General features: G+C 40.0%; 1 protein-coding gene across 3 annotated transcripts; it reads right to left on the reverse strand.

The window, feature by feature from the left end:
• Positions 1-1,817: 1,817 nt before the first annotated feature.
• LOC103025533 (collagen alpha-2(VIII) chain) lies at positions 1,818-12,000 on the reverse strand. 3 transcript variants are annotated; one of them, XM_022680832.2, is made up of 9 exons: positions 11,911-12,000; positions 9,626-9,638; positions 4,086-4,369; positions 3,887-3,970; positions 3,737-3,811; positions 3,585-3,647; positions 2,932-2,994; positions 2,711-2,833; positions 1,818-2,195 (listed from the first exon to the last, which is right to left on the reverse strand). In XM_022680832.2, exons 3-9 carry the CDS (start codon positions 4,285-4,287, stop codon positions 1,912-1,914), a joined length of 894 nt encoding a protein of 297 aa, XP_022536553.2. In that variant the 5' UTR covers positions 4,288-4,369; positions 9,626-9,638; positions 11,911-12,000; the 3' UTR covers positions 1,818-1,911. The 3 variants fall into 3 exon arrangements, with proteins under 3 accessions (XP_022536553.2, XP_049332442.1, XP_022536520.2); XM_049476485.1 differs by lacking the exons at positions 4,086-4,369; positions 9,626-9,638; positions 11,911-12,000 and adding an exon at positions 9,325-9,612; XM_022680799.2 differs by lacking the exons at positions 1,818-2,195; positions 2,711-2,833; positions 2,932-2,994; ... (4 more) ...; positions 9,626-9,638; positions 11,911-12,000 and adding exons at positions 5,910-6,287; positions 7,937-8,059; positions 8,158-8,220; ... (2 more) ...; positions 9,121-9,204; positions 9,325-9,619.
• Positions 12,001-14,190: the final 2,190 nt, after the last annotated feature.

Consider the following 14,190-nt stretch of genomic DNA (forward strand, 5'->3'; position numbering starts at 1 on the left):
CGGTCTCACTACTGCCTTTTCTTTCTAAAACATTAGAAAGAGCAGCTCTCAATCAAGTCTCTGGCTTCCTCACCCAAAATGAACTCCTGGACCAGAACCAATCTGGTTTCAAGAAAGGGCACTCTACTGAGACGGCTCTGTTGTCTGTGACAGAAGCGTTAAAAACTGCTAGAGCTGCAGGACAGTCCTCAGTGCTCATTCTGCTGGACCTCTCGGCTGCTTTCGACACAGTCAACCATGACTTCCTCCTAACTATACTCTCAAACATGGGGATCTCAGACAATGCGCTGTCATGGTTCAGATCGTACCTCACTGGGCGCTCGTTCAGGGTGTCATGGCAAGGACGGCTGTCCCCAGCCCACTCGTTACCCACTGGGGTTCCCCAGGTTCGGTACTGGGACCTCTTCTCTTCTCAATATACACCACCTCTCTAGGTCGGGTTATCCGCTCACATGGTTTTTCCTACCACTGCTTTGCTGACGACACTCAGCTATACCTGTCGTTCTCACCAGATGTCTCTCAGACATATCCGCATGGATGAAGGAACATCACCTCCAACTAAACCTCTCAAAGACTGAACTTCTGGTCATACCAGCAAAACCTTCTATTCAACACAACTTTGCCATAACCATCGACTCTCTCTCTCTCTCACCGACAAAGGTTGCTAGGAACCTGGGTGTCATGGTTGATGACCAGCTTCTCTTCACGCACCATGTGGCCTCAGTTGCTCGATCCTGCCGCTTTGCGCTTTACAACATCGGAAAAATTCGACCGTTTCTGACGCAACAGGCCACCCAACTCCTGGTACAAGCTGTGGTAATCTCACGCCTCGACTACTGCAATGCCGTACTAACTGGCCTCCCGGCCTGTGTAGTAAAACCACTACAGATGATTCAGAATGCAGCAGCACGTTTGGTCTTCAACCAGCCAAAACGGGCACATGTCACTCCGCTGCTCATTGAGCTCCACTGGCTACCGGTTGCTGCTCGCATCAAATTCAAAGCGCTTACAATCGCCTACAAGGTGATGACAGAACAGGCTCCTTCCTACCTGCACTCGCTCCTGAAGGCTTACGCTACCTCCCGGCCGCTGCGCTCCTTCAATGAACGTCGCCTCGCTTTGCCAAACACTCACACAAAGCAATCCAGACTGTTCTCATACAGAGTTCCCCAATGGTGGAACAAACTACCTTCCACTACCAGATCAGGAGAATCTCTCACTATCTTTAAGAAACTCCTGAAGACAGAGCTCTTCAAAGAGCACTTACTCTCCTAACACCTCTAACAAACTAACTAATTCTAACCTCATCTCCTTCTTCCTCTTCTCTACTCCTCTATCCCATTATTTTCCTCTGACCTCCTTAAGGCCCTATCTATAGATGCTTTATTTTTAACTTCTATTATTTTTGTACTTAACCTCTTCTATTATTTGCACTTCAATATTGTAAGTCGCTTTGGACAAAAGCGTCTGCCAAATGTAATGTAATGTAATGTAATGTAATATTTCATGTGTTGTTTGATCTTTCATTCTTCTAATTGATTGCTGTAAAGCTGCTCTGCGACATCAACTGTTTATTTGAGTGCTGTCAAATAAGATTATGGACTACAACAGAAATAACAAGCTTCTTGTCCAACAACAGTACCTGATCTCAGAAATGCTTAGAAATAGATGAATAGGCAGAATATCATAGAAAACCTTCCCAGAAGACTCTATATTTTCTCCTATGGATTCAGGGATGTCATAAACGTTCTTGTAGGTCTAACTCACTTGCTAATTTAGTTTGTTTTATCATCAGTGAAAAAAACGACAAGACACCATTGTAAAATGCTGGAATTACAGTTTATTTTCTGTTCTGGTTAAATGTATATGCATCACTCCACCATTCAGTAATCAGCTGAATTCAGTAGATTTTTAAATGGGAAAGATCATGAAGCCGCTGAAGGTGTTAGTATTGGCATATTGGTGGTAGAGTATGTAACCGTTAGGTAGCTGAGTACGAACAGTATCTCCAATCTCCAACTGTAGAGTAAACCCACCTGATATATACCTTCCATAACTATTGTAATTATATCCCCATAAAAATGTCAGTAACTCCTGGTTCTTGTACATATATATTCCTGTATTGTAACCATTGTTTAATCCCATGATAGTGAATCGGAAATAGTAGACTCCTCTGGACGGAGCTGTGAAGATTCCTGAAATAACAGAAACATACAAACAATCCTTGTTAATCAGTCGTTACTCTCAGTCCTATTGACCAAAGACATGTGAAAATGTGTCAAATTTGTACAAATGTTGGCTAAAATACATTTCAGAATGAGTGCTTGGTATTTTAGTTCGGACCCATTCAGTGGGTGAAATCTTGGAAATGGTTTGAGAGTGTTTGCCTCTCTCCTGCTGTTTCTTTCTATGTTCTTTCTTTAACATTTGCATGTTTTATTTTGCCTTATTTTAAAAGATTTATATATATATACGTATATATATATATATATATATATATATATATATATATATATATACGTATATATATATATATATATATATATATATACATATATATGTATATATACATATATATGTATATATATATATATATATATATATATATATACATATATATATATATATATATATATATATATATATATATATATATATACATATATATATATATATTATGTTGAAAAGACAAATAATGTTTATAGTGTACCTGTATTGGGGTTATAACCTCCTCCAATGTTTGTAATGACGACAGGATAGACAATATTAGTGGTGGTACTTAGTGATCCCATGGTTGATTTTAAAGCTGCTGAAAACGCCACCTTGGGATGTTCTGAAAAATCATTGAGGATAAAACAATAAGCAATCGAGTCAGAACTTTTTAAAGAACTATATATGGCACCAGCAGTGACTTAATAAATTATTATTTACCTATGACCTCTCTCTTCAGACTCGCCACATCACCTTCAGCAGTGCTCAGTCTTCCCTTTAAAGCTGTCAGGAGTTCAATTCAAGTTTCATTTATTAATGTGAGAATATTTGATTAAGCATTTCTATAGATTCATTTATCATTAAACATTCATTCACATAATGTAGAAAACAAATACAAATCTAACTTTATCCTGTATTAGGAAACAAAAATACAAGCTAAGTTACCCTGAACAATAGTTAAACGCTCTGAGAGTTAATATGCTGGACTTCAATATACAGTAAAATACTGTTCAAATAAATGACAGTAGATTTACTGTAAAATATCAGCAACATGCTGGCAAAACTGCTGGTAGCTAAATATGTAATTGTGCAGGACATTTTATTACAGTGTAGATATATAGATAGATGACACTACTTATTATCTGGGTTCTTTCAGAATGAGGAACACAAACACAATTATGAAATTTTGGCAAAAAGACACCAATTCTTTTTTTTCTATACAGTGCAGAGAACAACATTATGGTTAGGGGGAATTCAACTAGGAAAACCCGTTTAGAGTCTTGTGTTTTTAGGACCAATCTTGTCCTTCCCTCGTTTTCCATTTACTTTAGCAACATTGTAATTGGTTTTGAGTTGATACTGTAATGTTTTACCTGTGTTTTCTTTCTTCAGGGTTTTCACTTCAGTCTGACTGTTCGCTAATGCAGTTCTTATTTCTGTTTGTGGAAAAGTCATCAGACACCAGGAGTATTATTAGCAATGAATCATTAGAGAACATAGAATAAAAACTTTCACATGGATTTACCTTCATTCTGTTCCTTCAGCTTCTCCACTTCACTCGTTAGTTTGGACTTCGTGGAGGACACTGCTTCTGCTTGTGCTAAAAAAAAGAACATCTGTTTGGTAAAAGTAATTGTAATCTTACACTATGTATCCAAACTACTAATTTCATTACCTGAAACCTTATTCTTCATGTCCTCCATGTTACCCTGAATCTGTTTGCCCTGCTTGATCTGCTTGGCCATTTTGGTCTTCAGCACTGAAAAAGAAGAGTTAGAAATAAGAAATAACACGGTAAATTCTGATCAGCCTTGAATTCTTTAACAAAAGTGTCTCTAGTGAGCCTCTACCTAATTAAAGCAAAACTAAACTACCTGAGTTCTCCTTTTCCACATATTTCATCTCAGTCTTCAGCTCCACCAGCATGGTACCCTGCTGATACACAATGTCTTTCAGATGCTTCAGATCATCAGAGGGGTTGGATGGCTTCAGAGAATCAGCAGCAGCTTCAGTTTGTTGCAGGCTGATCTGCAGCAGCAGCATCAGTAGAGCAATAAAAGCCACTGTTCTCTTCATCTTTACCGCTGTTCTCTCTTCCTGCAGTGTCTGACCCTCACATCTGCTCTTCTTATAGACCTCCTGCCATCAGCTCTTCACCCTGTCACACCTCTTTACTTCCTCACAGACTCTATTTCCAAATAAGGCAGTAACAGTGTTTATCTTTTTACTGTTTAAATGACTGAGCAGCTGCAATTCCACCTGTGCAAGGATTCTCTTGATGTCCATATTTATAAAACTTTGAAAAACCAACCAGCCTGAGAGGCATATAGTAAATGTAATACATCTCCTTTATTTAATGAGAGTATTCACTGCTTATCTGCCTGGTAGGCATATACAGCTAGTTACCAGCCTGAGAGGCATATAGTGACTGTAATACATCCAGTGGCATGCACAGACATTTTGGGGCGCAAGTGCTCAGGGGGAAAAGCTAGTTACCAGCCTGAGAGGCATACAGTAACTGTAATAAATCTCCTTTATTAATTTAAAGTATTTACTGATTATCTGCCTGGTAGGCATACAGAGCTAGTTACCAGCCTGAGAGGCATATAGAGCTAGTGCTGTACTGTGATTGGCTAGGAAGTCTGTGGGCGTGGCAATACCGGTGGTGCCTCAGAGGAACTGCTACCTGTCAGGCCTTGTTGAGGGAACAAAAGTCCCTTGTGTGCACTCTCCCTATGGACTTCCCCACTGCTATGGCTGCCCCCAGGGATTTCTTTAAAAAAGTTTTACTTGTAGCCCTACCGGATACACAAAGGTTACTGTACCAAATATTAACAGTGATTTTCACAGGTGTTGAAAGGTGCAGCAGTAACACACAAATAAATTATACATATATATTTTAGATTATGTCTCTCACAGTGCACCAACACCTAAGATGAAAATTTCAGAACCCTCCATGATTTCTAAGTGGGAGAACTTGCAAAGCTGCAGGGTGTTCAAATACTTATTTTCCTCACTGTATGTAGTGGTACGGTGAAATTGCCAGTAATTTATAATTGGTAGCTGATAAGAGGAGGAAGGGTCCTTCCTGTGAGACTTTGTTTCTCCAAATGTTTCTTATTTTGGGGGAGTTTTCACTGTCACTGTCTGATTGCTCACTGGGGATCTTATATTTCATGTGTTGTTTGATCTTTCATTCTTCTAATTGATTGCTGTAAAGCTGCTCTGCGACATCAACTGTTTATTTGAGTGCAGTCTAACGAATCTGATTATACCAGACAGGTTACACCTGTCTTTAAAGTGTCTTTGATGAAGTAACTTGAGTTTTTGTGCAAGTGTAGAACAACCCAGCCAGTATCAACCCCCCTTTTTCACAAATGCTTCTGATGCCCCTGCATTTAACCACAGTATCTATAAAATACTGTGATTGTTTAATTATCATGTTACTTCATTATAATGTAAATAGTATTCTTCAATTTTTGTCAGAACAGTTGAGAACAGAAGATGACACAAAGCAAGATTCATAAAGGCCCTGATCTCAGAAATGCTTAGAAATAGATGAATAGGCAGAATATCATAGAAAACCTTCCCAGAAGACTCTATATTTTCTCCTATGGATTCAGGAACATTCTTGTAGGTCTAACTCACTTGCTAATTTAGTTTGTTTAAACATCAGTGAAAAAAACGACAAGACACCATTGTAAAATGCTGGAATTACAGTTTATTTTCTGTTCTGGTTAAATGTATATGCATCACTCCACCATTCAGTAATCAGCTGAATTCAGTAGATTTTTAAATGGGAAAGATCATGAAGCCGCTGAAGGTGTTAGTATTGGCATATTGTTGGTAGAGTATGTAACCGTTAGGTAGCTGAGTACGAACAGTATCTCCAATCTCCAACTGTAGAGTAAACCCACCTGATATATACCTTCCATAACTATTGTAATTATATCCCCATAAAAATGTCAGTAACTCCTGGTTCTTGTACATATATATTCCTGTATTGTAACCATTGTTTGATCCCATGATAGTGAATCGGAAATAGTAGACTCCTCTGGACGGAGCTGTGAAGATTCCTGAAATAACAGAAACATACAAACAATCCTTGTTAATCAGTCGTTACTCTCAGTCCTATTGACCAAAGACATGTGAAAATGTGTCAAATTTGTACAAATGTTGGCTAAAATACATTTCAGAATGAGTGCTTGGTATTTTAGTTCAGACCCATTCAGTGGGTGAAATCTTGGAAATGGTTTGAGAGTGTTTGCCTCTCTCCTGCTGTTTCTTTCTATGTTCTTTCTTTAACATTTGCATGTTTTATTTTGCCTGAAACAGTAAAAGATTGAGAATATATATATATATATATATATATATATATATATATATATATATATATATATACAGTAGTGCTCAAAATAATAGCAGTGCCTCAACAGCAGCGAGATAAATCACTGTTTTTGTTAAAATTTCAACCTCTACACCACAAGTAAGTTTTTGGAGGGTATAATAAGGGTACAGAAAACTAACAAAACCAACAGGCCACCCATGAATACTGCAGATTCTGTGAAACTGAATGATTAACTGAAAGAGGTGTGTTCAAATAAATAGGGAGGCTATCAATTAGGGAGGACATTCTGGGAAAAAAGGGTGTTAACAGGTGATTCTTATTTAAGGAGCAAGGCAACTGACATACTGGCTGTGCATTTGTCCTGGAAAAAACAAGAAAAATAGGTCGTTCAAGACACTGTTCTAAAGACGAGCGTTTTTTTTAATCAAGAAACTAATAAAAGATGGGAAAAACTATAAAGAAGTACATTCCAATGCTTTGAAATGGTAAGAAAAACCTGAAAAACGCAGAAGAAAAAGAAAAACAACTCCTCGAATGGATAGGAGAATAGCCAAACTGGTAAAGGCTCAGCCAATGATCAGCTCCAAGAGGATCAAGGAAGACCTTCAGTTGACTGTGAGTACTGGTACAATCAGAAGACGTCTTGGTGAAATCAACCTACCAGCAAGAAGCCCCCCCAAAGTCCCACTGTTAAATAAAAAACGTGCAGAAGCGGTTAGAATTTGCCAAAGAACACATTGAGTGGCCTGAGAAGAAATGGCGTAACATTTTGTGGACTGATGAAAGCAAGGTTCTTCTTTTTGGGTCCAAGGGTCACAGACAGTACGTAAGACGTCCTGCAAACACAGAATAAAAGCCACAGTACTCAGTGAGGACGGTTAAGCATGGAGGTGGAAGCATTATGATATGGGGATGTTTCTTCTACTACGGTGTTGGTCCTATTTATCGCATACCAGGGATCATGGATCAATTTGAATACATCAGGATATTGGAAGAAGTCATGCTGCCATATGCTGAAGAGGAAGTGCCTTTGAGGTGGACCTTTCAACAAGATAATGACCCAAAACATACCAGCAAGCGAGCAAAAGCATGGTTCCAGACGAACATGATTCAACTGATGGAGTGGCCAGCACAATCCCCAGACCTTAATCCCATAGAAAACTTGTAGGCTGACATAAAAAAATGCAGTGCATGAGGCAAAACCAAGAAATGCAGGGCAATTGTGGAATATAGTACAATTGGCCTGGGCTGCAATACGTGTTGACCGTTGCCAGAAATTGGTTGACTCCATGCACCACAGATGTGAAGCAGTTATCAGAAACCGTGGTTTTGCAACAAAATATTATGTTGAAAAGACAAATAATGTTTATAGTGTACCTGTATTGGGGTTATAACCTCCTCCAATGTTTGTAATGACGACAGGATAGACAATATTAGTGGTGGTACTTAGTGATCCCATGGTTGATTTTAAAGCTGCTGAAAACGCCACCTTGGGATGTTCTGAAAAATCATTGAGAATAAAACAACAAACAATCGAGTCAGAACTTTTTAAAGAACTATATATGGCACCAGCAGTGACTTAATAAATTATTATTTACCTATGACCTCTCTCTTCAGACTCGCCACATCACCTTCAGCAGTGCTCAGTCTTCCCTTTAAAGCTGTCAGGAGTTCAATTCAAGTTTCATTTATTAATGTGAGAATATTTGATTAAGCATTTCTATAGATTCATTCATCATTAAACATTCATTCACATAATGTAGAAAACAAATACAAATCTAACTTTATCCTGTATTAGGAAACAAAAATACAAGCTAAGTTACCCTGAACAATAGTTAAACGCTCTGAGAGTTAATATGCTGGACTTCAATATACAGTAAAATACTGTTCAAATAAATGACAGTAGATTTACTGTAAAATATCAGCAACATGCTGGCAAAACTGCTGGTAGCTAAATATGTAATTGTGCAGGACATTTTATTACAGTGTAGATATATAGATAGATGACACTAGTTATTATCTGGGTTCTTTCAGACATGCCATACAATTTGGCACAATCAAAACTCAAGCACAATTATGGAATTTTGGCAAAAAGACACCAAGTCTTTTTTTTCTATACAGTGCAGAGAACAACCTTATGGTTAGGGGGAATTCAACTAGGAAAAAACGTTTAGTCTTGTGTTTTTAGGACCAATCTTGTCCTTCCCTCGTTTTCCATTTACTTTAGCAACATTGTAATTGGTTTTGAGTTGATACTGTAATGTTTTACCTGTGTTCTCTTTCTTCAGGGTTTTCACTTCAGTCTGACTGTTCGCTAATGCAGTTCTTATTTCTGTTTGTGGAAAAGTCATCAGACACCAGGAGCATTATTAGCAATGAATCATTAGAGAACATAGAATAAAAACTTTCACATGGATTTACCTTCATTCTGTTCCTTCAGCTTCTCCACTTCACTCGTTAGTTTGGACTTCCCTTCTGCTTGTGCTGAAAAAACAAAAACACCTTATTTGTAAAAGTAATTGTAATCTTACACTATGTATCCAAACTACTAATTTCATTACCTGAAACCTTATTCTTGATCTCCTCCATGTTACCCTGAATCTGTTTGCCCTGCTTGATCTGCTTGGCCATTTTGGTCTTCAGCACTGAAAAAGAAGAGTTAGAAATAAGAAATAACACGGTAAATAAGAAATAACACAGCCTCAAATTCTTTAACAAAAGTGTCTCTAGTGAGCCTCTACCTAATTAAAGCAAAACTAAACTACCTGAGTTCTCCTTTTCCACATATTTCATCTCAGTCTTCAGCTCCACCAGCATGGTACCCTGCTGATACACAATGTCTTTCAGATGCTTCAGATCATCAGAGGGGTTGGATGGCTTCAGAGAATCAGCAGCAGCTTCAGTTTGTTGCAGGCTGATCTGCAGCAGCAGCATCAGTAGAGCAATAAAAGCCACTGTTCTCTTCATCTTTACCGCTGTTCTCTCTTCCTGCAGTGTCTGACCCTCACATCTGCTCTTCTTATAGACCTCCTGCCATCAGCTCTTCACCCTGTCACACCTCTTTACTTCCTCACAGACTCTATTTCCAAATAAGGCAGTAACAGTGTTTATCTTTTTACTGTTTAAATGACTGAGCAGCTGCCATTCTTTCTATTCAAGGATTTTCTTTATTTCTATATTTATAAAACGCTGAAAAACCAACATTACCAGGGTGTCGCTAGCTCTGTTTAGAGGGGCTCAAAAAACCCTAAAATAAATTTCAGAACTCCTAAAAATTAAAGCTTTCTGACAAGCTTAAAATGTTAAAAATTAGTAAGTATATCATTAAACAGAATGCTAGGCAGGTATAAACCCAGCACTTTGTTGTGTAGCACTGTGTTCTCTTGTGGAACTGTGTTCTCTAAAATGATGCTTCTTCCAATACTTGAAACTGGTCGAATCTGTACTGGTTGCTGAATGCAATCAAATACTCACACTAATGCTCCAAAATCTTGTAGAAAGATTTCCAAAGAAACAGTGGATCAGCACTATTTTGAGGACTATACCCTGAAGATTAGCCTTCTTTGGCACTTTGTATGATGCATGGGATTTATATTTCTCATTTTCTACAGACCCTTGACCCATTTTCCTCCAGTTGGCCGCAAACCCTAAAGCATATTTTTTCATTAATAGCTTCGATGTTTTCCTTTGAAGATGTGCAATATACCAGTCCTACTTAAACAATTTATAAACCTTTCCTAACCTTTAAAAACTTTGACTTTTAACATTTACCACTGCAGCACCCTCACAGGTTTAACTGTGCTATAGGCAAGGATGATAAGTCTGTGTATATGCAAATCAATCATTAATACCATCCCCCTGGTGATGTCCAACCACTGCTCTCACTGCTAAGCCTAATCAGCTCTCCCTCCTGCCCTGCCTCTAAACCCATACATCACATCACCCAGTGCCCCTCCCATTTTTTTATTATTTTTTTATTATTATTATTATTAGCATTTTTCCCCTATGCTGAGGGCAGAATCAACTAAAATCAGGGGTTCAGTTACTCTTTTAACTGATCCATCTACAATCAATCATTTCCTGTTTTACTGTGGAGTTTACCCACAATCCTTCTCCAACCCGCTTTAACGAGGAAACCTATTACCGAGTCTCAGGGTATGAGGGTCTGATTGTTGATGGACCCGTTTATTTGTTTCCAATTAAAGCAGATGAATCACACACTCTTATAAATAAAGGTGCTACACTGTATTTATTCAAAAACTACATATCATGCAGGACACAAATCTGTACAAAAAAAATCCTATAATTAGCTGGGCTGAATCAGGTGGGAACTCAAGATTGAGTGAGATAAACATGTCTGCAAACACTCTGATGAACAAACCCACAGTGTTCGCCTAGGGATATTGTTTGGATTAAACACAATGACATACAGTGATATAAATATAATCAATATATACTATACTATTTTTATAAAACACTCACTGCGAAGTAGCACTGAAGAGGCAATTCATTTTTTACAACCCGTTTATTTCAAATTATAGCTACTGTTTCTATTGTACACCAGAGTAAATACATATATTTCATTATGCTAAATGCAATACAAAAAATTCTATTAGACTTAATTTTATAAAAAAAATATGCAGTACTGTTTTGAGTCTTAAGCATGATGAGTGCTGAGTGCGCATGCGCCGCGCAGTGGCAGCAAGTCCAAACAGCTCGTATTTTCTTTGCGTATATTTGTGTATGGGCTTACTTTGTTTTTGTTTGGAGTAGGTTATACTCTGAGTATGTGCCTGTATAAGTACACTAGAGCGGAGCTACTACAGTTACGACTTAAATCGAGTGGGATTAAACACCCTATACCGCCGGGACTTAGGAAACCTTTCCGTGGTTGCCGTGCTGGGGCGAAGCTAAAGGCTAGGAGATGGAGATATAAGCCGTTCCTACCATCCATCATAATGGGTAATGTCAACTCTCTTGCTAATAAATGTGAAGAGCTGGAAGGGCTGATGAAGAACGACAGGACTTACCAAGAGGGCATTTTAGCCATGGATCACTAGCAACATTAAGAGCCTCCTGAATCTAAAAAAAGAGGCATTCAAATCTGGGGACCATGAGAGGGTTAGGAGTGTGCAACATGAGTTGAGGAAGAGTTTAAGGGCGGCCAGAAGAGACTTTGGAAGGGGTCTGCAATGGAATATGCGGGGTAACAGTACAAGGGAGGTGTGGAAGGGTATGAAGACTATTACTGGCTACAAAAGTAAAGTTAGCGAGACAGTGAGCGATGTGGACAAGGCCAATGAATTTAACCACTTTTATAGTAGGTTCAGTTCAGTCAGTGGGCCCCTCACCTCCTCTGCTGTGACCACCTGCTCTGCTCCATCCTGCAGCTGTACCATCTCCTCTGCTGGGACCACCTGCTCTGCTCCACCCGGCAGCTGTACCACCTCCTCTGCTGTGACCACCTGCTCTGCTCCATCCAGCAGCTGTACCACCTCCTCTGCTGTGACCACCTGCTCTGCTCCACCCGGCAGCTGTACCACCTCCTCTGCTGTGACCACCTGCTCTGTTCCACCCGGCAGCTGTACCACCTCCTCTGCTGGGACTACCTGCTCTGCTCCACCCGGCAGCCGTACCATCTCCTCTGCTGGGACCACCTGCTCTGCTCCACCCGGCAGCTGTACCACCTCCTCTGTGGGGACCACCTGCTCTACTCCACCTCGCAGCTGTACCACCTCCTCTGCTGTGACCACCTGCTCTGCTCCACCCGGCAGCTGTACCACCCCCTCTGCTGTGACCACCTGCGCTGCTCCACCCGGCAGCTGTTCCAGATGTACTGCTGTGACCCCACATAGCTTCTCCATAGATGAGGTTTATGCTGAACTACGTAGGCTGCGTCCAGGGAAAGCTGCGGGTCCTGATGGCGTATCGCCTCGGCTTCTAAGAGAATGTGCATCAGGACTGGCAATGCCTCTACAAACAATTTTCATTCTGAGTCTTCGCACAGGACAAGTGCCTGTCCAGTGGAAAACATCATGCCTCGTGCCGGTCCCTAAAGTAGGGAGGCCGGTAGGGGTGAAGGACCACAGACCAGTGGCTCTGACTTCAGTGATCATGAAGACATTGGAGAGGCTTTTGCTGCGGGTTCTCAAGCCTCAGGTGCAGCAGGCTGTGGACCGCTTACAGTTTGCATATCAGGAGAACATGGGTGTGGAGGATGCAGTAATATATATGACCCACAAGATACTTTCGTTTCTGGACGGGACAGGGGGATACACAAGGATCATGTTTTTTGATTTTACAAGTGCCTTTAACACTATCAGGCCGCAGTTTCTGAGGGAACAGCTGGAGATGATAGGTGTGGATGCTATGTTAGTCACATGGATTTACAGCTATCTCACAGAGCGTCCGCAGTATGTCAGTTTGGGTGGTTGCAGGTCTGAGACGGTGGTAACCAACATTGGGGCTCCTCAGGGTACAGTATTGTCACCATTTCTCTTCACTCTTTACACTGCTGATTTTAAACATGTGTCTGAACTTTGCCACATTCAGAAATATTCAGACGACACAGCTGTGGTGGCATGTATAAGAGGTGGGGATAAAAGAGAGTACAGAGATCTTATTGCTGCCTTTACAGCCTGGAGTAGAAGAAAAGGTCTTCTCCTCAATGCACTGAAGACCAAGGAGATGATTGTGGATTTCCGTAGACTGAAACATTCCCATCAGCCTGTTATCATCGATGGACAGATCATTGAGAATGTTCAGTCCTATAAGTATCTCGGAGTCCACCTGGAAAACAAACTGGACTGGTCAGTGCAGACGAGTGCAGCATATAAAAAAGGACAGAGCAGGCTTTTCTTCCTCAGGAAGCTTAAATCATTTGATGTGTGTAAAGAGTTTCTGCACACATTCTATCATTCGGTTGTGTCGAGTGCTGTCTTCTTTGGTGTTGCCTGCTGGGGAAGCAGCATTACTGTTAGGGACAGGAACAGACTGGATAAGCTTATGAGGAAGTGTGTGTCAGTAATGGGCGGGAAAGTGGACTCTGTGGGTCAGTTAGTGGAGAAGAGGATGAGGTGTTTAATGGAGTGTATCCTCAGTAATAGCAGACACCCTCTGCATGGGATCCTGGCAGCTCAGAGGAGCAGGCGCAGTGATAGACTCCTCTCTCTCTGCTGCAGGACTGAGAGGTTCCGCAGGTCATATTTTCCTGCTGGAATTAGACTGCTTAACACCTGATGTGTGTACTTAATAAGCACCATTTAGCACTTTTTTTTGTACCTGGGTGTGGACTCTGTTGTGTATGCTTTTTGTGTTACTTCTTTATTAGTATTACTATTATTTTTATTATTTGTGTGCTGTTGGACAAATGAATTTCCCCATTGGGGATTAATAAAGTATCCATCCTTCCTTCCTTCCTTCCTTCCTTCCTTCCTTCCTTCCTATCTATCTATCTATCTATCTATCTATCTATCTATCTATCTATCTATCTATCTATCTATCTATCTATCTATCTATCTATCTATCTATCTATCTATCTATCTATCTATCTATCTATCTATCTATCTATCTATCTATCTATCTATCTATGAGTACACATTTAGGGGCATTTTTCCCACACAGGGAATAAA

The sequence above is a fragment of the Astyanax mexicanus genome, chromosome 1 (genome assembly GCF_023375975.1).
Source record: "Astyanax mexicanus isolate ESR-SI-001 chromosome 1, AstMex3_surface, whole genome shotgun sequence".
Taxonomy (NCBI): Eukaryota; Metazoa; Chordata; class Actinopteri; order Characiformes; family Acestrorhamphidae; genus Astyanax; species Astyanax mexicanus.